A 25,371-nucleotide genomic window follows, 5' to 3' on the forward strand; every position below is an offset into this window, starting at 1 on the left:
GATAAAACCCGAGTGGTTTTTTTTTTTTTTTTTTTTTTAAGGGGTAAGGAAGGATAAGAAGGACTCGATGCGAATAAGCTATGGAAATAGGCCAATACAACCGTAACCACGCTCCTTCTGCAGCAGCAGCAGGTCCAGATCCGTTGCACACCGCAAAAGTGAAACCAAGTTTCACAAACTTAGGTTATAAAGGCAAGAACTGTCAATCAACCAACTAGCAACATGCTAAACTCCCTAGCAACTTGCCTTAACCAATCCTAGCTGTGGCCAGCCCAAAACCCCCTCCCATTAACTTGGAGCTGCTCCTTTAACCCTTCTGCAACCCGTGCTCTCTTCAATGAGAGAACACGCTATGTGGAACACCCCAGAAGAATATGTCTTTGGTACTATTTAAGTTGCTGTAAACAAAAGAGCCAAAGCTACACTGAAAAAAGGGAGCTAACCTTAAATGAGCAGTGAAACCAGTAAGAAACGTGCTAATTCTTTTGAAAAAGAACCACTGCTGATTTGAGTACAATGTCACATACTGTACCCGGTTTCATTTATTAATCTTGCTAGGAAAGTAGCCTGGAGCAGAAACAATGGGACAAGAATTTAGAAACACTATTAGCCCAATCAGTATTTCCATAGCCTCGAGCTACTAGACATAAACTACTTTTTAGATATTTTTAGAAAGTCACTGGTGCGACATTGTGCAGCTTGAGATTTGGAGACTGATGTTAGCTAGACATTGTGTCTACTTTAGTGGCTTCAGATAAGCTAAGGCATTGGAAGAAGTCCAGTTCATAGGTACGCTGTTGCTGCATTCTGTTTCACTGTATCCCATTAATCTTTCTAGCGTTGCTGTTTAATATTTGCATTGCAAACAGTGCCTGAAGGCGTGAGCCAAGATTAAGGCTTCATTATTCAAAACGGTATACAAATGCACAATTAAGAGGGATCTGCTGTTGTAAATGTCCCGACACTCGTAACAGGAATTACAAACGTGTAGAAAAGGGCCAGAAATGATGGTGAGGCAAAGTGGTTTGCTAAAGGTCAAAAAGGTAGTTCTGAGGGAGAGTCAGAAACAAAGCTCAGATCTCCCGAGCCAAACATTCAATGATTTCAGGGCACAACGCCCATCTTGAGATCCACACTATTGAAAACATAACGTCTGTGTAATATTTCCTTTTAAAAAAAAGATCAACTTAATGAAAGACTAATATCTGATTCTGGTGCTCCCAACTCCAAAACTCCAGTGAAAACTCCCTACATTGTACAATGCTACGCTGAGGAATTTCTCCTGCACAAGCTCCATTGAAACCAATGCAAGCTTAGCAATAGCACCACTCCAGCTCTCCACTCTTCTCAATGGGTTTGACGTTGTTCCCATGGAGTGTGCCAACAGCTAGGAACATTCTCTAGCAAAGCTTCTATTTACTTGATTTTCAGAACAGACTGACTATTTGACTGAGGTGTTTTGTTACTGGGCAAGCATTTTGTTCAGATTTCTACTAAATATCACAACTAACCCCTCTCTCCATATTTTACATTAATCCCAGGTGTTAAATTGTGTGGTCCAAAGCCTGAAGCGCACCTCTTGGATCACAAGGTTGCATCTGTTTCAGTTGGCCCCTTTGCATGCCAGTTCCTAGGCTGTCACCAGCTGCTGGCCATGTGTATCGACCATCACTTGCATGATCCAGCTTTCAGAACTCATCAGCAAATGCCCAATGTGTGCGATTTGCAGTGGCATGCCAAGTTTTTGAATCTTGCATATGGTGCCACCTGTTTTGTGAAGTGAGGGGTGTTTTGGCTTAACCCCTTAGTCTTTGTTCCAAATGGAAGTGTTGGCTCACATTTATCCCTTGCTACCTTTACCTTTTCATTCAAGCGAATGTGGTTTTCTGTCAGGGTTTAGAGTGCAAGAGCCTCGCATTCTTTGTTACAGGGAACTGTCAGGTGTCAGAGGATCCAAACCCACCCACCCCCCAAAACAGTAGGTTGCCAGGAATGGATAAGACAAGGAAAGCTTACCAATGTTGTTCATTCAGTATTCACAGGTAGTCTTAGAAATGCAGCCTCTTGGAGTAATGCTGTTGCTCCCCCGTTCTCTCCTACTTCCTCATTCATCAACAGCACACCCACCTTATGGTTTCCACTTAGGGCCATCTGTCTCCAAGCCCTTTTCTTTCCTTATTTCAATGCTCACCAGGTTCTGGGAGGGGGGGGTTTCTGGAATGCTTTCTAGTGATAACGTGTTAGCCAGCTGTTTGGGCCTCCTCCTCCTCCTCCTCCTCCTCCTCCTCCTCCTCCTCCTCTCCCATTATTTCCCAACTTTCCCCCTTATCTGAGCTGTGACCTCTCGCAAACCACTGTTGTAGATCTATATTGTCTTCCTCTTCTCTGGAAGGTTCAGGCTAGGGAGCCAGTCTCCACCAATCCTCCTCTGTCCAGTCCCTGACAGGAACTGGCATGAGTAGAATTTTCAAGTAAGGTTGCCTTGTGGTCTACTTTGCTGATGAAGGACCTCCATTGGAAAGGCTGTAAGAGAATGGTCCTCTATTTGAAGATATATTCTATTTGAAAGGCTCTCTGGTTAAAGGCCCCTTAGGAAGGGTTATAGCACACTGGTACAAGCATCTGCTTTGCATGCAGAAGGCCCCAAGTTCAATCTTGACATCTCCAGGTAGAGCCAGAAGACCTGTCTGAAATCATGGAGAGTTGCAGCCAGTCAGTGTAGACAGTACTGAACTAGACGTGTCAATGTTTTGATTCACTATAAGGCAGTTTTCTAGGTTTGCTTGCAAATTATGGTTTATAGATACAGGGTGGGATTCACCTGAGCAGCCCCGTCAACAGAAACCCTACTCAATGACTTCTGCTTGTGAAATGGGGTGTCAGGGACTGGACTGAGGGGGAATGGTGGGAACCGCCGCCTCCCCCTCTTCCTGCACCTTCCCAAAAAGAGGAGGACAGTATAGATTTAGAACAGTGGTTTGCAGAAGGGCATAGTTCAGAGACTGCAGAGGGGAGGAGATGGGAAATATTGGGGGAGCAGCCAGAAGAAGCAACACCAGGGGAAAGACAGCTAACAGATTCAGTGTCTCTTGAAAGCATTCCTGAAACCGCCCACCCACCCCCAAAACAGGTGTGCTTTGAGGGTAGTAGAACAGAAAGCTCAGAGACAGAAAACACAGATCAGCTGGCACAGGGGTGACGTAGAATAGGATGGACTGAGGGGGTGGCACTTTACTTGGAGCAACGCCATTATCTAAGAGAGACCGCATTCCTTCGTCTCTCTCTGTGAATATTGAATAAACTACTTGGTAAGAACTCTTCTGGTTTTTCTGCTTCTTGGCACCCCACCATAAGAGAGATAGGATTCTCTGAAGTCTTGACATGGGACTTTTCTCCTTCTTTGCCCTGCACCCATGAAATTGGCTCTGGGGGGTCATGAAAGGTAGGAGAGGGGGGAATTGTCCCACCTGCCAAGCTGTAATGCTTGCTTAGATGGAACTACTGGGAAAACTTGGCAACGAATTCCTCCCATAAAAGCCTAAGAAGGAAGAACAGCCTCCTTAAAGTTGCCCATGAACAGTTAACCACAAGAGTCAGCAGGTGACCTGATCAGTCTTCCCAAGCATGGTGTAATATATTTCAATTTATAGTGACTATTTCTAGATTTGCAACAATGTATGTAAATAAGCAGAAGCAAAATCTGCCACGTCCTCTTCTTTTTTTATTGCATTTCCTCTATTTTGGTAAGGCCAAACCTATTTTTTGGCCAGCCCGTTTTGAATTCACTCTCAGAAGACCCAGCAGTCTTGTGAGCCAGTTCAGTTGCAAACTCCAGCCTCTGACACACACACACACACATTTCTAACGCATCTACAGCTGCATGCAAAAGTTATAGCCTGTCCACCAGTTGTACATTCTGCTAAGCAGCTTGGTTGGATGCAAAAGCTTAATAAAATGGAGCACCCGATTACATTCTGCGCTCAGCTCTTTTATGTGAGTGTATATAATGAAATAATTACATCTGGCAAGACAAAAAAAATGTACAGATATAAATAATTGCCTTTATTGAACCTGTGGGGGTGGGGCTCTATTATATTCTCATTCATTTTCAGAGGATGTAATACATGGCTGGGTGAACTTCTTAAGTTTCCCCCCCTCCTACTAGGGGATTAACTAAATCCACTAAACCCTTCAGCTACAAGATAAAATGCACCAATTATTTTGACTGTCATAAAGTTCTGATTGTCTTTACTGGTTCTCTGATTCAGCATTAGCATTACCGAAGCAAACACCTGTTAAGTCAGCCCATTCTTCCAAAACACTGTTTTACAGATTCCCATCTCACGACAGACAAAATAATGGTTTGCTAAAGCTGCAGCCATTATATAAGGAACCCTCTCAGGACTACCTAACTTCTGTTTGTTTGTTTGTTTGTTTGTTTGTTTGTTCGCAAAGCCCAACTGTGCAGGGCCATTTCCACCTGTCTTGCCAAATTCTGCAAAGATTGCTCCGAAGTAACCGCTAGGCTAAGCTGTCTTGCCAAATTCAAGGTGGTTCTTTTAAAATGAGATTCAGAAGTACCATATTTTTCCGTGTATAACACACACCCCAGTGTATAAGATGCCCCCTATTTTGGGGGACTAAAAATTAAGAAAATGGGGGGGGGGGAGATTGCCCAGAGTTGTTGAGTTTTTTTGGGGGGGAAGGATTGCCCAGAGTTGTTGAACTGTTTTTAGGGGGTGGATTGCCAAAAACCGCTCACCCGTCTGACCTGCGCTGCCACTCGCATGCGTCGGGGGAAATCACCTATCTTCTGTCCCCGCACCGGCACAAGCCACCAATCGCCTGCCCTATTGACGCAGCTATAGCCAATCAACACTAGCCCCGGCCGCAGCCACCAATAACACGCCAAATAGCTGCTAACAATCTGCAGCTTGCGACATCAAGACCTTAAGAAGTGGCAAAGGGACTCCCCAGGCAGCCTCAGGTCACACAGCCCCACGGCCGTCAGTCCATGCAACAAGCTTCTCTCTCTAACTCTGCCCACAACCATCTGATTATTGATAGCTAACCTGTGTGTTTCGCCTGACTGACTACGTGCAGATTATTCATTAGCCATCCTCTCCCAATGCCTCACTTTCTTGAAACCATGTCCAACATCAAAGAAGGTTTCTCGCTTTCGCTTCCTTCTGACAAATTCGGACATTCAAGGCTGTTCTCAGCCATCAAAGAGCTTAACAAGAGATAGACAAGGGGAAGGAACAGGGGGCTGGAAGGACAACCATGCCAAATCACTAAGTCCTCAAAATACAAATATCTTCCGGATAGATTGCTCATACACCACCATGCTAAGGAAGATTGAAATATTGTTCCTATAATGATGTAGAAGAGTGGGGGGAAACTGCACCCCCCACCCATGATTGTACTCTAGTATCCTCAGATTCTTAGGTTATAAACTGCCTAGATACCCCTCAGCCAATCTCACCCTTCTGTGACAGTGTGGCAGCTCAGCCAATCACTGCATGAAGCTTACCACCTTTGCAAGTTTATGCATTACGATACACGTGAAAAGTAAAAGCTACTCGGATGGCAAAAAATATAGTTAAGAAGGGCAATAAAAGTAACAGGATATAGTTACTAGCACACCAATCTATCGTTTGTTTGTTTGTTTACTGGAACAACCCTGCCCTGAAACCCTGACAATTAAATGACTGGAACCTGAAAGGAAACTGCAAGCCTGCCAACCAAACTCAACATGGCCAGCTGGTCTTGCCCTCTGTCTCCATGAAGCTAGCCATGGTGAACCAGATGGCTCAGGAAGGGTGGAAGCAGCGAGGGATGCGGTAGGGAAGTTCTTAAGGAACATGAACCTTCCCTGTTCTGACAGCTCAGAGAGGGGAACAGCAGCAATGCCAGACCTGCAGCTGGCTCCATCCTGGTGGTGGCAGCAATCATATCCAAAGGAGTGAAGGAACAGGTATGGGAGAAGGTATCCTGTATGCTGTTAGGATTTCCTACACATGAGTAGGACCCAGCTGCCTATATCTCCCTGAAGCTTGAAGATCCCTGACCCACAACAAGCTTTGGCTGGGAAGGGGTGGCTTCCTGAGACCACATCACCCATCTCAGTTGATAGTTAAGAAGACAGGAGATATGAGCTTGCCGAAAACCCCTGGTGGAAGGGAGGCAGGGAGGGAGGCCTACTTTTTAGCCACATTTGTGTTTGTTTCTGATTGCTTTCAGCCAGTTATCCCAGGAAGAATAAGGGCCAATGATGCAACTATATGCTCTCCACTCACCAGCCAGTATAACAACTTGGGTAGCAGCTAGTCTTATACTGGAGGGGGTGAGTCCCAGCCCCTTTAGATCACGCTTTCTTTTCAACCTGCCTCTTTAACACCATCAGAGAAGCCAACACTGTTGTATCAGTTGGATCGAGGAGACAATGCAGGAAGCCTCTGCTTTGCTTATCTCTTCCCCCCAATTCCCATCTTGAAAATGCCAGCCTCTGTATCGCCACCATATTATGCACCAGCAACATGAGCATATCAGAGAAAGCAGGGGCTGATGTTAGCGGGTCAATAGTTTACAACTTGACTCTTGAGAGGTAATGAAGTGATAGCTGGATGTTGTTTCTATCAATCAAAAGATCATGGATTATCAGGCAGCTGAGGCTATTTTAAGAAGGACGGATGCAGGGGAATAAAGGATAAAGAAAGCACTTATCTGACTTTGCACTGAACATGAACATTGTTGTCAGACAGAATCCATAATTTAATGATTTAAATGGTTTCTGTTTAATAATCTGCATTTGATTTTGAGGAGGGTGGCCTCGTGAAAGGACTCCCAAGGACAGCAGCAGTGGGTGGATCAAACAGAGGGGCCACTTTAAGGACACCCTTATTTGGCCCAGCTGCAGTGCAGCAGAGAAACTCAAGAGATGAGCAGTAAGGCCGGTTCTTTATTAAGAGAAACCAAACCCAGCAGAGAGCTCCACGGGGAGGTCTAGCCCAGTGAGGCAACTGCCAGAACTGAGGATCTCAGCCTCCCACTTCCTCCTAAGGCTCCTCCCCAGCTGGCTGCCTACCCAACAGTCGCAAACTGCTTTGAGGAGGGGCTCTCTGTGCCTTTTGTTCTGCTACACGTAACACCCTCCTCGATCTTGGGCACAGAGGAGGAGGGGAGATGGGAACCATGGAACTGGCAGGTGGCTGGGGATCTGCTGCAGCCACAGCCTCCTCCTCTTCCTCCTCCTCAGCTGCCTCAGTATCATCATCATCATCATCATCATCATCTATGCCCTGCCCATCTGGCTGGGTTTCCCCAACCACTCTAGGTGTCTTCCTGAACATATAAAAACATAACAAAATGTCAAACATTAAAAACTTCCCAAGCAGGGCTGCCTCCAGATGTCTTCTAAAAGTCAGATAGTTGTTTATTTCATTGACATCTGATGGGAGGGCATTCCACAGGGCAGGTGCCACTGCCGAGAAGGCCCTCTGCCTGGTTCCCTGTCACTTCACTTCTCACAGTGAAGGAACCACCAGAAGGCCCTCAGAGGTGGACCTTACTTAAACCTGTTGATTGCTCAACCTCCAACCCATCTGCACCTCCATCTTCCTCTGACCTGTCTCCTGCATCCCACCACCATTCTCCTGTCCTGAAGCCTTCCCCCTCTGATGCTTTCCTGGAGAGTTCCCTGGCTGTATCCTCAGACCATTCCTCCACGTCTAGCCAGCCCCTGACATAGGACTAGGCCATCACTGAATTTAATAAGTGGCTGCATACATTATGAGACACCCATCAATGAAGCACAGTATCATTTTAGATAGACCCAGTACTTCACCAACAGGTGATTATTTGAAAAGATGAAAAGCTTATTGCTTCGTTCATGAAACCACTTTTCACAGTGGTATTAAGACTGTGTCTCTGGTTAACTTGCTCTGCTGGACAAGCAACAGCAATTAATTACCTAACGGCCTCCCTGCAGCTGTACCAACATCGCATTGTCGACTCAAGTAAGGAAGTATCCAAAACAAAAAAGAGAGACACAGTGGGGAAAGGGGAGGGGGGCGAACAGAATCAATGTTTGTCGAACAGAAAGGGACGGACACAACAACAAAACAGGACAAAGGACTTGTTATTTTAGGCTTTGGAGGGGGGGGGGGAGAAGAGTGTTACAATCAATGAGAAGAAAAAGGAAATTAAATCCTGTAAAATGGAGAGGCCTTGATAGGCAATCTTTAATTGAGGCTCTCTTCTATTTAAAGCAGGTTGTCACTGGATAAAAACAGCAAGGATGAATCAAACCTTGAACAGAAAGGGAGAATACTGAGAGGTATAATATGCCAAAGGAAAAGATGCCTGCCGGAGGTGGTCAGCTGCTGAGAAAACTGGCTGAACCTGGCAAAGTGGTTTTAGCTTGTATGGAGCAACTTTTTAATAATCTTTTTATTTGATTTTCAAAAATATAAACATACAACAAAAAACGGTACAAAATCCAAATATCGAGATTATTCTGAATCTCCTGACTCTCCCCCCCCCCCCCGGCGTCCTTTTGATTCTATTTTCAACTGCGTATCAGTACTTCTCCAATTTTTCGTCCTCCCGAGTTATCTATAAATTCTGTTATATTACAAGTGTAATTAAAATCCTGCTAATGTTTTGACCTGTTTATAGAGATTTTGTATACACGTTATAAACATTTCCCATCCTTTTTTAAATTTCTTGTCTCCTTGATTCCTGAGCTCCCCAGTTAGTTTTGCCATTTCGGCACAGTCCATCAACTTGATTTGCCATTCTTCTCTGGTCAGTGCTGTCTCCTCCTTCCATCTAGTAACATCTGAGAGGCCGCTGTAGCATACATGAACAGTTTCCTGTATGGAGCAACTTTTAAAACATTGTGAAGGAAGAGATGGGGCTCTACTCTTTCCTTCCTATACTTGGTTCCTCTCCCTCACTTGGTGGCATAGCAGTGGGCAGTGGAGATGCTAGTAAGTTGATGAGACTTACTATCCCCTTCCCAATCCGCTTCCCCACTTTTTACTGAATAGACATGCTCCAGAATGAAGCACCTGCCATCTTCATTTCCCAGGCAGCCCTCTGGGGACGGAAGAAAATGGGCACAGCGGTTAGGAGCTGTTCCTTGAAACAGAAACAAACTGGAAAGGAGGAAGCAACAGCAGCAAATGCTACTGATATGGGGAGTGATTTGGGAGGATCCTGAGCTGTGGGGCTGCCCCAGACCTGTAGCACAACAACCTGCACTCCCTAGCAGCACTGCTGACATTCAGACAAATTCCTGCCAAGAAGTGGGAGCTCTGTCCTTGGTCAAATGATTCTTCCTCCAGTTATCAGCCTCCAGGGAGATCTTTTAACAGGAGAATTAGCAAATATTGTCAATATTGTATGTTACATCAAGCGCCTTTGGGCAAAGCATTGATTGATAAATGTTATAAATTAACAAACATAGCAAATATTGGAACCAGCCCTTAATTCTGCAAAGCAGAAAGTGTTTGCTATGGCATGGAACATCCAGCCAATTAACAGATCTGGACACTCGTTCCTTTTCCACTTCCATAATCCAGATTCACAGATGCCATGCCCGGGGAGGCTGAAGCGTTGGCCAACTTTAGGAATTTATCTACACTACAATATTCTAGCAGCTTATCTAGCCTACAGGCGTAAATCAGTGTTTTATCAGTTCAACTGATAAAAAACTTTTTTAAAAAAAAAAAAAAACAACAACTAGGAGGTGTGGTTTCCCAGCAAATTCTGTTGGAGAAAACACAGGCAATAGGAAAAAAACAAGACTCGTACATTTTTCAGCCGTGCTGTGAGGTGTCTGCACGATTCCAATGGCAGAAGGATATTTCAGCAGCAAATCTTAATGCTTGTTCAAACTGGTCATGTTGCCCTGCCTGCGTTCTTGCCTTTTCCCCGACCCTGGGTGCTGATAATACCTGCTCTACCTCTCACAACCTAACACAGCTTGGAAAGTGATTGAAAGACATCTGGCTGAAGCAGAAAGAGAAGAGGGCAGCAGGGAGAAAATGGATATGGAATGGGGGAACTGACAACTTGGAATGCTCGTTTGTCAGTTTTGTTATAAAGGTCAGCTCAAAGCACGGAGAGTACCCTGGACAAGACAACCCTTTTTATATATTACATTTGTCTCCTCTAGTATGTATCCCTAGCCCTCTGGTGAAGGGTCAGAGTTCCCTGTGAAGAGGAAATAGCTATGAAATTAGCTTAAGTCTATGGCGCCGCTGTGCACAAATGAAAGTTGTATTGAAAGGAAAGGATAATGGGTGGTTTCTTGCCTTTTTCCTTTGGATTTGGAGCATGTTTGTTTCAGTGAAATAACTTGGTGGTATTGGAACTTGGTAATTATATTGCCGACAAAGGTCTGTATACTTAAAGCTATGGTTTCCCCAGTAGTAAAGTATGGAAGTGAGAGCTGGACCATAAAGAAGGCTGATCGTCGAAGGATTGATGGTTTTGAATTATGGTGTTGGAGGAGACTCTTGAGAGTCCTATGGACTGCAAGAAGATCAAACATATCCATCCTTAAAGAAATCAGCCCTGAGTGCTCACTGGAAGGACAGATCCTGAAGTTGAGGCTCCAATACTTTGGCCACCTTATGAGAAGAGAAGACTCCCTGGAAAAGACCCTGACGTTGGGAAAGATGGAGGGCACAAGGAGAAGGGGACGACAGAGGATGAGATGGTTGGACAGTGTTCTCGAAGCGACTGGCATGAGTTTGGCCAAACTGTGGGAGGCAGTGGAGGATAGGGGTGCCTGGCGTGCTCTGGTCCATGGGGTCACGAAGAGTCGGACACGACTGAATGACTGAACAACAACAACAAATTATATTGCAGCGATGTATCAAAATAAATAGCATGGTAAGATTGCTGGTTGAAAGAATAAAGAAACTTAAGGTCAATTAACTCCAGTTTATCAAAGACATTCTAGCACAAGCTCCAATATGGAGTCATGCGGTCAAGAGAACCAAAGGCGTCCTAACACTAAGACAAAGAAAAGACTGGTGGAAGTAGGAGGAGGAAATAAAAGTGAAAAAGGAAGTGATCTGTATGCCGATAAGTAGTTCCTAAGGAAGGAACCAACAGGAGAAAGAATATGTTGTATTTCCATCGCCCCCAGATGGTTCAGGTAACTAACTGCAAGTACTGTTGCTATTCTTTCCAAAAGGAGCCCATGACTGCTCAGGAGTTCCTGGGCAGAGTATTCTGACTATATCTGAATGAATGAACACATTATAGGATGCCTGAGGGCTTGGCTTTAGGCATGAAATTATTTTCCAATTGACACAAAAAGAGAGAAGATGGGATAGTCAAAGATGGAGGGAACACACGGAAGTTAGCAGTTGCGGTATTGCCAACAGAAAAAAAATTAGCAGTGAGGATGTAACATTGGTGAAAATGGAGTGTTTTTGGGTGACTCAGGGAGCCAATAATTGGAAACAGAACCTTTAACCTCTGGGGCAGAGATTCGGATCAGATGCAGGTTGAAAGAAACAAAGCCATTATCACTGATGTCACAGGGTGGAACCTCTGACTGCAATCTTCAGATTACTTACTGATAGTCGTAGTGTTTCGCAGAATAAGTAAGTAACCCTGAAGATCAGGGTGCAATAGTGTGGTCCTACGCAGGTCTAGTCAGATGTGATTCCCATTGAGTTCAGTGAGGCTTAAATTGGGGAAGCACAGTAGCCTAAATCAGATTAGGTAGCAACATCTGTCCAATGCCCAGCTCATTGAAATGCAAAAGGCAGTCACTAGAATGTTTCGGTTTGGGGGTTCATCCCACCTTGTTCCTCCGGAGACGATCTGCAGTGAAGTGTGCAAAGCCATCTCTGTTAAAGAGCAGCAGCTCTTTAACAAAGAATTCCATCCCAACCCCCCATCAATTTTGTAGACACAGATAGCACTAGCTAGAGCTCCCATTTTTTTTCCCTATGTTCCTGGGCCTTTAACATCTGCATGTTTTTTTAAGCACAGGGATAATGTTTAACATTTTATTTTTTTTAGCACCAGGCTTTCCTTCAGCACCATTGCAAGGTCACGGGTGTAGTTGCTGAGCACCACATTTACGCTGGGTTCAATTATCTGTGGGGTAAGGGTACAACAACCAGGTCATCCTTAAAAACTGTCATCCCTATGACTGGCAGGGAGAAAGTTAGCTTCCTCCAAGAGACAAAGCGCTCATGTTCAGGTGGGTGGGTGTTTCGTAGAGAGAGGGTGAGATTTAACTGGGCTCAGCAGGAATGAATTAAGTCTGCTAGGAGGGATTATAAGAGGAATGAAAGGTGAACCATCCACTACATTCTCTCCGAGATTTGACCTGGGATGAAAGGAAACGTTGGCTGTGAAAAGCCTTCCTTTCTTAACTAGCTGAACTCTGGATCCTGGCATACCTGATTCTCCCCCGTTTTGTTCACCCCTCAGAACAGTAGATAGTTCCTTTCTTTCCTTCAGTTTATCTGAGCTTTTCCAGAGGCCGGTGGCAATAAGTCAGAGAGGTGTGGGAACGTGTTGGTATAGAAAAGAATTTGCAAGAGGGAGCTCAGCACATGATGAAGAGACTTTTGGTTATTTTCTTCTCCCACTCAGGGAAGGTAGAACAAGAATAAGTGCAAGAATAGGGGGTTTCAAAAGGGTTAGAAATGAAAGTAGCACCTAGGGAGAAAGCCCCATTGAATTCAATAGGATTTACTTATGAGTAAGATTGCTCTGTCTGCTACCATGTTAGTAATAAGGTTTTCTATCTTAATATAGCATTCCATGGATACAGCAAACTTATAATTAGTGTCTCTGAGCCGTTTATTCACTGCAGTGCTCAGTAACTGGCAGAGTTTCATGTAGATGTTGTGCCAGTATCAATCTCTCATTGGCGCAAACCATATTGCGTGTTCCTGGTTTGCCTGAAGCTGAGATAGAAATCTGGAAACATTTTCCCCCCATTGAGAATAATGGCAATAAGCAAAATGATACAATGCTCTTGTTTATCAGCTGCTTAGCTTGATCTCACATACCATTCTCAAATGAAATAAAACTGTTTAAAGGGAATAATGAAAGCACAGTTTCTCAGGCTATGTTCCTGACATTACCAGATCTTCTTTGCTAGGAAGGGAAATATATTATTACTGATTAGGATCTGGGGCAAGGACTCTTCAGACTCTCTCCCCCAACACACACACACGCACACACACACACACACACACACACACGGAGCACGTATGAAGAAGGGCAGTGGGTACAGATATGTGCAGCATACCCTCCAACATTCTCCTTGAAAATCGGAAACAACAACAACAACAACAACAACCCATCTGAATGAGTTGAAGCGTAGGTGGGTTCCCACGAGGCAAGACACAGTGATAACAGCAATAACCTTTATGGAACTACATAACTGGATAACAGGGGCAAAGCAACTGCTTATATACATTTCTGAAGGCCTGGGCCACTCCCACTCCCAACGTGAATGGCTGTCTAAACTTCCAAGCTGCAAATCATGACTCAGAGTTTAAGGGCCAATGGCACAGGACCAAATCCTGAAATGTTCTGTGATTGGATATCAGGTATCAAATCAGAACACAGGAGCTCAGAATCCTTAGTCCAGAGTCAAGCTCAGGCAAACACAGACCACTGAATACATAACACAGTTTGCTCTTCCACCCTATCACAATCATCAGGATCCACCCTGAGGCATCTGCGTAGCTAAGCACTCTTCATCTGACCTGCCAGTCTCCACCATCTGCCTGCATCAGGTGCCATAAAGCTCTATCCCTACTCCACAGGCCTCGTGACCAGTTCTGCTGGAAACCAGCTTTAGTTTCAAGGCTCCAACCTCTGAAGTGTCAGAATGCGAGCTTCCAAAGTCCTAGTAACCTGATCTCGGGCATGGTGGTTGTTACTCTTAAATATAGGTCTGCACCTATAACAAGCAGAAACATTATCGACCATTCCAGAATAATATCTGGCAAGCATCCTAATGGAGCAACTATGTTACCATCTGTGGTTTGAATAAGAGAATGCACTCGTGGCATCTTTGTGAATTAAAATGCTCACAGAGACAGAGGTTACCACAATACGAGATTATTTAGGTTCATGAACAAGGGCCACTTGACTATTCTGCCTTACCATAGAGGACAACATAAAATGCTGCGGTCTACTCTGCCACTAGCAATCACTTGCACACCGACTGCTAGCGAGGAGCCGAATAGTACACATATAAGGCTATAAAGACCACAGGACTCAGTATACCTCCCCATATCAGTTTTCTAGATACTGTATTATGAGACATCTGCCTTATGGTATACCGATGTGTTTTTGCTTTTATTATGTGTTTTGTATTCTCGTTTTGTATTTTTATGTTGTGAATGTCCCTGAGATCTTCGGATGAAGGGCAGTATACAAATTTAATAAATAAATAAAAAATAAAAAAGATTAATTTGTTTAAGTAATGAAAACATAATTATGAACATCCTTTGAGCTTTGGGTATCTGGCCAAAGTACCTTTTTTGCTTCTATTTATTACCTAACCTTCCACCCTTATGTTCTTTTTACCCATCCTCAACACAGGTGCATAGTCAGAAAGTATAATATTCGCTCCACGGTTAAACTTGAAGCACTGGTTATTTACTTTGCTTACATCAAACGTCATGTGAACCAAAAAATATAAGACTGGTCTACTAGAATCAATGGGAATTTCACCATTGGTTTAAATAGGGTATGAGTATATCATCTCACTTTCCAGATGCTTAAAATGTATCTTATGCCTGGATTAAGCACTTCACCAGGCCTTCACCCATTTTATATGCTGGATAAAGGCATTGCTTGTTCTTAGAATAAAATCTGCAATGGAAGAGGGGCTCCCGATCTCATGGGAACACAGCGTAAGTAGCAGCAACTTAAGACATGGACTTATTTTTAGCAAGTGTATTTTGAATTGATGTCTCAACAGCATCGTGTACCAAAGCTTGTCCCACATGGGAGAGTTTTTAGAGGCTCATTCCAGCAGACATTGGATTCCTGGCTTCTCTAACTGTGAAACCTTTGGCAGGTCCCCGAAGCTTGCTGTGGCTTAGTTTACCATCTGTACTATGGACATAATTAGACTTTGCTGGGGCAGCCAAGCTATGGGAACTGATTCCCTTGGCCTGGCTTAGTAAACAGCCTGCGTTCGATAGCTTGTGGGCACCTGCTTCCTAGTCTGTGAAGGCGAAGTTTCGTGCGATGCATTAAAACGTTATCAGTTTGCAGCAGAGATAATTAAATCTGCAGATGCTTTGCAGAGTATGATTGTATACATATTTATTATAGGTGGGTGTGAACATGGTTTTTTGTTCTTGGTACTATCTAAGTTTCCTCCCACACATTCTTGCCGTAACAAAGCTTATGCTTAATTCATGCCTTGAACTTCTTGGCATGTCTCTCTTTATCAAACTAATTGCAAATAAATAGCTGATTTATCATTTGAGATCGTGCTATTATTTCCGATGCCTCTAAAGATGTCATTGCCAAACTTGGCACAAGGGTTCCCAAGGTCAGGACAGCAGGCTTTGTTGATGTTTGGACACCAGGTACCATTTTGATTCAAAATGGCAGATACAATGTGATATTGCCCACTATTTTGGAATAGGTTTGCCTGTCTCTTGAGATATTGTGAGCAAACTCTGTACAAAGTTTCTTTCCAAGGTGGGGTGGTAGACTTTATCACTGTTTTGATGCTGGGCATCATTTTGAATCCAGATGGCAAGCCAAATCATCACTTTGGCATGACTTTGCCCATTTTTTTGGCATACGTTTAGTTGGTACAAGGCTTCCAGAGGTGGGAGTGGCAGATTTCTTCACTGTTTGGATGCTGGTTGCCATTTTGAAACAAGATGGCAGGTTGAAACATGGCATGCAGACATACTTCCCTCCCCAAAACAATTGGATATAAATAAATTGCTTCTCTTTTAGCTTCATCTGCCATCACATATTCTTCAGGCTCTTTTGAGTACCGTACTTTGTTCACCCATCCTCTCAGAGGGCATAGGAATAAATATGTGGCAGGAAAGCTGATGTGATCTCTGATGCTAGTTTTTCTTCCATCAAGGAGTTATCACAAGTGAAGAATCGGTTGTAAAAAGAATGCATATATAAACTGGTTATCCAACCTGGAAAGTACAAAATGACTGTTGTTGTAAATTAAGCAGTGCAACAGATTAATGACCTTCACCGAAACCAAAATATCATTAATTCACCTTGTGACATTCTGTTGTTCTGAACGGAAGTCATGGCTCTGACAATAATGCATTACTTTGCAAGATGTTCTTGGGGGTGGAAATAATGAATCCTTTCTGATCTTGCCCATTGCCCATGTTTCTGTTTTCTGAATCCCCAAAGAGTCAGGCAATCTAATATTTTCAGAAGGGGAAAGAATGCAACAGTTGTGTTGAAAAATGGCACAGTTTTCATGCAACGAACATTCTTTTTATAGGCAGGCCACTTGGAGATTTTTCCCATTAAGGAGATAAGTAAGACAGAGGTATAATGCAGAGTCTGCTCTGATCATTCATGTCAGCTGTTCCTTGCATTATTTCTTCTTGATCTGTGTAGAGTAAAGGCACATTGGCCCCACGTGACTATTGCAGAGCAGCAAGGCCTCAGGAGCAATACGCTGAAGAGAATGTTTAACTTCTGTAGAAGTGTTATGAGTCTGTCAATAACTATCCAGTCAAGCATTTGACTCATTTTTATTGCTACTGGGCGTTTTTTTGGCGGGGGTGGGATGGGGAGCTGTTGCAGACTTTACAACAATAAGCTCATATGTGTGGTATAGCATGCAACACTGGAAGATTATAACAGCCATTTCCATAATTAGTAGGGTGGAAATCCTGCATTTTGTAAAGTTTCTAATCACAAACATAGTCTTCTGTGAGTGTATGCCACTGTAGACCATTTCTGTGAGCCACTATTTGCATTATTACTATTTTTTTATAAAAAAATATTATTATTATTATTCCATTTAACATTATATATTCACATCATCTTTAGAGCCTATCGACTTCCTTCCCTCCAACCTCATGGTTTTCAAAAGTTAATCTTTATATCATAGCATTTTATTCATTTTCCTATTCTAATTTCACTCCTTACGAAATACATCAAAATTTAAATAAATATGAAAAGGGAGAAAATTTTTCATTACAAGTCTTCAGACAACCCTGCTAGTGTTGCTTACAGTAATCTTTCACATATTGTGTAAATTTACTCCAGTCCTTTTGAAATACTCGATCATGCTGGTTCTGGATTCTTCCCGTCAGCTTTGCCAGTTCCACAAAGTCCATCATTTTCATCTGCCACTCTTCTTTCGTTGGTACTTCTTGTTGATTCCACTTTTGGGCTTAAAGAATTCTTGCTGCTGTTGTTGCATACATGAACAGTATTTTATCTTCTCTTGGTATCTCTTTCCCCACTATACCCAATAAAAAGGCCTCTGGTTTTTTCCACAAAAATATTTTTAAACATTTTCTTTAACTCATTATACAGTGGTACCTCGGGTTAAGAACTTAATACATTCTGGAGGTCCGTTCTTAACCTGAAACTGTTCTTAACCTGAGGCACCACTTTAGCTAACGGGGTGTCCCGCTGCTGCCGTGCCACCGGAGCACGATTTCTGTTCTCATCCTGAAGCAAAGTTCTTAACCCGACGTACTATTTCTTGGTTAACCGAGTCTGTAACCTGAAACGTCTGTAACCCAAGGTACCACTGTATATCATTTCCCAGAAGGCCTTTACCTCTTTACAAGTCCACCACATGTGGTAAAAGATTCCTTCTTTTTATTTGCACTTCCAACACTCATTAGTTATTTGCATTTTTACTGATGTTCGCAGTAACTAAACACTTGACAGATCCAAAAAAACAGATCTTCCAAGTGTTCCTATTTTCCAGGGACAGTCACAGATTTACAGAAGTCATCCCGGTTTCTGATTTGATCCCCGAATGTCCCATTTTTCCTTAGGACATCTTTATTTTCATTGGAGAAATGTGGTAGCGTGTGGAGTTATGCAATCCCCGAGCCAAGGAGATAAGTAACCATATAACCTTTAGAAGTCATCTGAAGGCAGCCCTGTATAGGGAAGTGGTTTTTTTTTTAACATTTAATGTTTTATTATGTTTTTATATATGTTGGAAGCTGCCCAGGATGGCTGGGGCAACCCAGCCAGATCAATGGTATATACATATAATAATAATAATAATAATAATAATAATAATAATAATAATAATGGAATAGGACGTTCCTATTTTCATCGGAGAAATGTCGGAGTGTATGAAAAAAGGAACATATCACGTAATGTCATGATATAGTGGCATATGTTTATTTATCTACACCATAGGTCATAACAGAAACAGTCTGATTTAATGCAGTCACAGGCCTTTAAAGTCAACTGATTAAACAGTCGACGTTGCTCATAAAACCTGCCATAAATCATAAGATAAAACGCAACCATAAATTAACATGCCATTTAAAGGTTTAATTGGTCTTGAAGCAGTCTATCACCTGTGTGTCAAAAAACAGTTCTGGTACTACCATCTCGTCACCAGCACAGAGGCAAATGAAATGAGCGTTCCCCCACATCAAATGGGGTGCGCATGTTGCGAGGTCGCGAGTAGACCCATTGGATCCTGGCAGTTGGTCTGGCTTCGCCTTTCCCAGGTTGGGATACCTGTGGACTCCACCTACTCTAGCAGCCGCCCAATCCCAGCTGGGGAGGTGTTGCCAGGGGGATTGGCCAGGTAGAAGGAGGGATTATACAGTACACACAATAGAGATTGAGTCATACCTGGGAAGCGGCCGAAGGATTCAGAGCTTCCCCACCCTCCACTCCCTTCAATTGACACTTACTTTGCAGGTTTAACCACCTTTTTTCCACAGGCACACAGGCGCTGGTATGACAAGGTCGCTGTTGAAGGGCCGGAAAGGAATTTCCCTGCATTGGCAGGTTTCGCCTTTCCAGTAGCAATTCGTCACAACTTTGGCGGTTGCAGGCCTTGGGCGGAATCCTTTAGCCATTTACAGGATTGGGGGGTGGGTGGGGCGGTGACCCCCGCCCCCATTGTGGTGGCGATAACAGGGTTCCCGTTAAAGGGGTCTCAGGGGGAGGCATTGACCGTACGCCCAGGGTCGTCACTGCCCTCCCCTTCCAGCGGCAGCGAACACAGGGGGTGGGCTATCTGCTTGAACATATGTTCTCCAGACTAGCCCACTTCCCAATCATGCTGGATAAAACCTGAAGTTACCCAGAACCCCAGCTGGGGAGCTGGGAAGGATAAACGCCCAATGCCTGAGCCAAGGTCTTCCTACATTTGAATATTAATAAAGTTGTGGCCAATTTAATCCCATGGAACATCGTCATGAGTCGTTATTTCCCTCAGGGGCTGCCCCGGGGTACAGGGGACTTTGCCTGGCCGCACAAACACCTTTCCCATTTATTCCATTTATATATTTATTGCAGCACAATTTTCTTGGCCCTCTGCTTGAAAATAAAATGGCTTTTTTCCCTCTAAGCGTTCTGTTTAAAGAAGAAATCCTTTCAATTACCAAACTTGTTTCCTTCCTGTAGGGAACAGCAACGATCGAAAGCTGCATAGGATTCCATTCATTGCAAAGCTTTGCACAAGCCTGTTGCCAAACCGCGTAGGAGCTTGAGAACCCAAGCGCCTATCATATCCAGTGCACACGAAGGATTTCCTTACGTGGGATGAAAAGGAGGAGCCTCAGCTCATCCTGAGCTCCATGCACACATTGGAAAAGATAGAAGCAAATCTGGCTTGTTTCGAAATACAAACTGCAGCAAGTAGAAGCCTCCTAAAAATTACCGGAATGCAAAAGATGTGTGCATTTGGAATCCACATGAATGGTTCCAAACGCTGCTTAAGATTATTACCAGTGGCATTTTAAATTAACTACTCCAGTGTGCCGTTCTGAAATAAATGACTAATTAGGGCCCACTTGCCAGTGTTTAGTCACCAAGCGGCTTGGAAGCTATAGGGAACAGTTTTATACCGATTTGCTTCACCCTCCACAGACAAGCAGCCTATTTTGCAGTTGCCAAATATAATTTGACAGCTCTATAATATTATTTCATATTTTTCCTTTCTTGTTCCACTGTTTCAAACACAGGCCATTCCTGTCCTTCACTAATGGTCTTTTCTCGAGCCACTATCCAAATGAAAGCATCTGATGGTTTGTTTGCTTTAATGTACAGAGAAGCATGCCAGCATTGGAAAATTACCCTAATTTCCCACATTAATTGTTTGGCTGTTTGTGAATAAATGCAGGTTTGTTTGTTCGTTTTTGGTTTATATTCCACCTGGTACTTGAGAATTAGGTTGGATGTAAAAAAAATTGGGGGGGGGAATAGAACCATGCATTAAAAATATAAGAGATATTAAGCTGAAATAGCACAATATTTATTCTTCGCAATACAGGAATAATTGGAAATGGGAGAGATTTAAGATTACCACAGGAAAACACTCAAATGCAGAATCTGGCATACCTTCTCGATCCAATTTGCCTCCTATTTGCAGCACCCAAAAGTAATCTCCATCTTTGTAAATATAAAGACTTGCTCTTTATTTTTATCCTCCAAAACAGAATATTACAGAAATGAAAACACATTATGAAGATTTGTTAAACCAAAGTTGTTTTTGGCGTGTGTGAATAGGGCCACAGAATGTTGCCTGTAGATTGTTTCCTGTTTTCCAGAAGAAGAAGAAGAAACCCATTTCAGTATTGCTTGTACGTTTGCATTTACAATGGCTTACTGGACTATTGTGCTATATTCCAGGTTATTTGGAACTTAATTATTAGGTGCAGGCTACTAGTGATACAGCTGATTGCCTCCTAATGCAGTTCTCTGTGTCACACCCATGCACAACAAACTTCCACACTGGCTTTCCGTTTCTCAGAACAACTTGAACTTTCGATGGCTAAGGCTCTTGGTTATTTGAGCCATTTTACCGATCAGAAGGAGCTTCTCATATTCTGATTAGTGGCAGCTAAACTGGAAAGCAAAAGGTGGAAAGACTCAGAGATGCAGGAGAGCTCTGTCAATGGAGGGCATGGGACTCTTAAATCTCTAGATTCAACCCCCATGTTGAGCAAAAAGATTCCTGAATTATAGGGGGTTGGATTAGAGGACCTCTTAGGGTCCCTTCCAACTCTACAATTCTATGACTATGTTGTCAAGCTTTTGCGACGTTTGTCAAAAAGTGTAGCCTCATTCAGATAGTTAATGCATTAGCTCAGAATCTCAAAAATAAAATAAAATACTACAGTCTGAAACAGACATATTTTGTACGACATTGTAATTTTTTAAATTTTTATTCAATGTATCAGCAATAGTGAGCTTCAGTGGCACCCATCGCTTGTCACTTTACATCTCAGGCTCAGCTGTTTTGTCAGCTGGCTCCCCTCTTGCTCTTAAAGATCATCATTGTGGCTTTGTTGTTTTGTAATGTTTTCCTGTTTACATTGGTGTTATAAGCAGCAATAGGGTGGCGCTGTGGTCTAAACCCCTGAGCCTCTTGGAAGGTCAGCGGTTGGAATCCCCGCGACGGGGTGAGCTCCCTTTGCTCGGTCCCAGCTCCTGCCAACCTAGCAGTTCGAAAGCACACCAGTGAAAGTAGATAAATAGGTACTGCTGCAGCGGGAAGGTAAACTGCATTTCAGTGTGCTCAGGTTTCCGTCATGGTGTCCCGTTGTGCCAGAAGCAGTTTAGTCATGCTGGCCACATGACCCAGAAAGCTGCCTGTGGACAAACACCAGCTCCCTTGGCCTGAAAGCGAGATGAGCACCACAACCCCATAGTCACCTTTAACTGGACGTAACCATCTGGGGTTCTTTTACTTTTACCTTTTAGCTATAAGCATCAATATAAACCAGACAAGAATATCTGGTTTATGCCCTCCTGCTATCTTTTGCTTCACCATTTGACCTCTTTTCAGACAACTGTTGCACCATGATTTTCATTTCTCTGTACTCAAGAGCATGTTCACCTGCCCACTTTGGTGACCATATCACTCACCTGATGAAGTTGCCTCTGGTCCTCAAAGCGTTAACGCCACAATAGATCTGTTCGTTTTTAAGGTGGCATAAGACTCATTTGACTTGGCTTCCAAGGCTCAGGGTCCCTAGACACCTTGTTGAATTCTTCAACCAGCAAGCCCCATATTTTCAGACAGGAATAACTCATACAAATTAGAATACATTTGCTCACTCTGCTTCCATTCTGTTTTCCTGCAAAATTAGATTTCCCCACCTTCTAATTTATTTATCAGCCACTGTGATTATTGCTGTCTAAAGTTTTCATCTTTTTCATGCATTAGTAAGGAATGACCTTGCCTTTTAAAAAGAACACTGTCGGGTTCAATGACCTATTTGTTTTGCTTTCCCTGTCTCTGCGGTTCCCTTTTTATAAGCTGTAAAATAAAACCAAAAAGTCATTGTACTATCTCCCCCCCCCCACACCCTCTTTCTGCAAGCACAGCAGAAGCTAGACAACAAACCCCACATGGGTATAACATTTGTGGAGAGAATGTAATTGAACTGGAAGGGAGGGTATCTGCAGTACGTGTTTGGGTACATTTGTGTCTCATGGTGTAAAATATGACACATTTTAGTTGTGCGGCTGCTTTCTGGTGGTGTTTTATGCCCTCTAGTGGGGCAGAAGATTATTATAGCACATTAGTTTTCCTCTGCTTTGGCTTTATTTCATGGATAAATTGGATTCATTCCTAACTCTTAACCAGAAAAAAAAAGATTTAAAAGTTTCTCTGCAGAATTCACGATACAATTTTTACTTTTCGAATGAGAAGTATCTTATAGTCTGTTCCTAAATAAAGAAATGCACCACACACTTTCAATGAAAATTTTAATTCTGTATAAGTGATCAATAGTTAGTTTAATTTTTTTCCTTCTAAATGAGAGAGAGCAGCACCTTAGCCCCTGCCCACCTGTTGCTGTTGGGCAATTTAGAAACCTTTTGAGGGACAAAGCTGTGTAAGTCACACTTCTTCATCTCTGGCTGCCCATCCTCATGATGTAATCTCTCTTCCAACCCATAAAAAGGAGCTCTGCCATCCTCCAGCCAAGAAGCGCATGGGGTAGGCCAGCACCAGATTTAGGGCTGTGTGGGCGCTTCCCCCGCACAAGATGCCGAGCCGAGGGGGCGAGACTACTGCTGGCACAGGTCTGGAAACAAAAGACAATACCAACTGTGCAGCAGTGGCAACAGAGAATCACTGAATATATGGAATTGCAAAAATGACAATGAGAGTCAGACAACAGGGGGATGAAATGTTTAGAAATGAATGGGGAAAGTTTATAGAATACTTGGACAAGGTATGTAAGACGTGAATATTGACATATAACTCACGGCGTACAAGAAAATGAAGAAGGTATTATAAATAAATGTTAGAAGGTGAAATTATGTAACATGGGAGGATATATAATTTGGAAGTGAGTTTGACAAAAAAAATGAATATGGTGTAGAGGGGAAATCTAAATGTGTGGAAATGAATTTAAAGTGTGAAATATAGATGTAAGATATAAGGAAGACATAATATGAAAGAAGGGAAGTTCATGGATTTAAAATTTAAATGTTTTGTGTGATATAATTTTTATTTTATTCTCATTTGTAAAGTTACTGTAACAATCTTTGGGTTTGTATTTAGATAAAATCAATAAAAATTATTTACAAAAAAGAAGAAGGAAAAGGAAACCTGTATTCATATGTGTACATACTCAAAGTAACAAAAGGAATTACAGTCAAACCTTGGAAGTCGCCCAGCTTAGTTCCCGAACGTTTTGGCTCCCGAACGTCGCAAACCCGGAAGTGTCTGTTTCGGTTTGCAAACAATTTTTGGAAGCCGAACACCCGATGGGACTTCCGTGGCTTCCGATTGGCTGCAGGAGTTTCCTGTAGCCAATCAGAAGCCACACTTTGGTTTTTGAATGTTTTGGAAGATGAACGGACTTCCAGAACGGATTCCGTTCGACCTCCAAGGTACAACTGTATTGTGAAAATAAGGGGTTTTTTTTGGGGGGGTGCACCCAACTTTGTCCTTGCTCAGGATACCATATTACCAAAGTCCACCCCTGCTTTGGGTGCATTTCTGTCGAACCTAACAACAACCTTGAGAGGATTGATGGGTAATCTCTCTGTATGCTGTGCTGAGGTCACTGGAGGAAAGGTGGTGTATAACAGTGATAAACAGGAATATAGAATATGTCATTGTTCCATCTATCTCAATATTGTTTGCACTGACTAGCTTTTCCCTGGGTATGCTGCATACAGAATGTGGGTCAAAGTATGAAAAGTTACTTACGAATGAAAGTAATGTAATAGTCATACCTTGGATCCTGAACTCGGTACTCGGACATTTTGGCTCCCAAACGCCGCAAACCCGGAAGTGAAACCGAACATCCAGCACGCCTTCTGTGGCTTCCAATTGGCTGCAGGAGCTTCTTGCAGCCAATCAGGAGCCGTGCTTTGGTTTCTGAACGTTTTGGAAGTCGAACGGACTTCCGGAATGGATTCTGTTCATCTTCCAAGGTACTACTGTAATGTGGCTCTATCCATTAAAATTCTAACTAAGGAAATGTACACAGGTGACTGTCAACTTACATGGCGGTCATGTTCTGGGGATAGCACTTAAAACCAAAATCTCAGAGTCAAAACACATTGGGTTCAATGGCAGCTAGGACTGCCAAGCCCTGTTTCCACCTCCTTTTCATAAAATAATAATAATAATAATAATAATAATAATAATAATAATAATTTTCAGCCAAGCGCGCCAAGCTGGGTGTGCACAAGTTAAATGTTTGTGTAAATTGCGAGTTACCTTTAAAACAGAAATCTCTCTCTCTCCCCCCCCCCCACCGCAGGTATGGTGACATGGTGCCGAAGACAATAGCGGGGAAGATCTTTGGCTCGATTTGTTCCCTGAGTGGGGTCTTAGTCATTGCCCTTCCAGTTCCTGTCATTGTCTCCAATTTCAGCCGCATCTACCATCAGAACCAACGGGCAGATAAACGCAAGGCACAAAAGGTGCGCTTCTACTTTCTATTCATTACATTCTGAGATAGACACAAAGTGGTTCTTTTGTATGCTGTACGTTATCAAAGTGAATTTGTCGTTGTTAATGAAGGAAAAAATGTGACGGCTTCAGAAGCTTGGGAACGAAAACAAAAACCATCAATTGGAAATCGGCTTTCAGTCCTCCTGGGGATATAACTACTTGATTGGTTGGTTTGACACGTTAAAAAAAAACAATACCTTAATGGTTGTTTTAAATTC

General features: G+C 43.0%; 1 protein-coding gene across 1 annotated transcript in view; it reads left to right on the plus strand.

Moving 5' to 3' along the window:
- Positions 1-25,371, plus strand: part of KCND2 (potassium voltage-gated channel subfamily D member 2) — a 285,618-nt gene that overhangs the window by 239,964 nt on the left and 20,283 nt on the right. Inside the window, exon 3 of the mRNA XM_033162299.1 lies at positions 24,960-25,122. Coding sequence (XP_033018190.1) covers positions 24,960-25,122 — 163 coding nt within the window. The remainder of the gene's footprint in view (positions 1-24,959; positions 25,123-25,371) is intronic.

This window comes from Lacerta agilis, chromosome 10, assembly GCF_009819535.1.
Source record: "Lacerta agilis isolate rLacAgi1 chromosome 10, rLacAgi1.pri, whole genome shotgun sequence".
Taxonomy (NCBI): Eukaryota; Metazoa; Chordata; class Lepidosauria; order Squamata; family Lacertidae; genus Lacerta; species Lacerta agilis.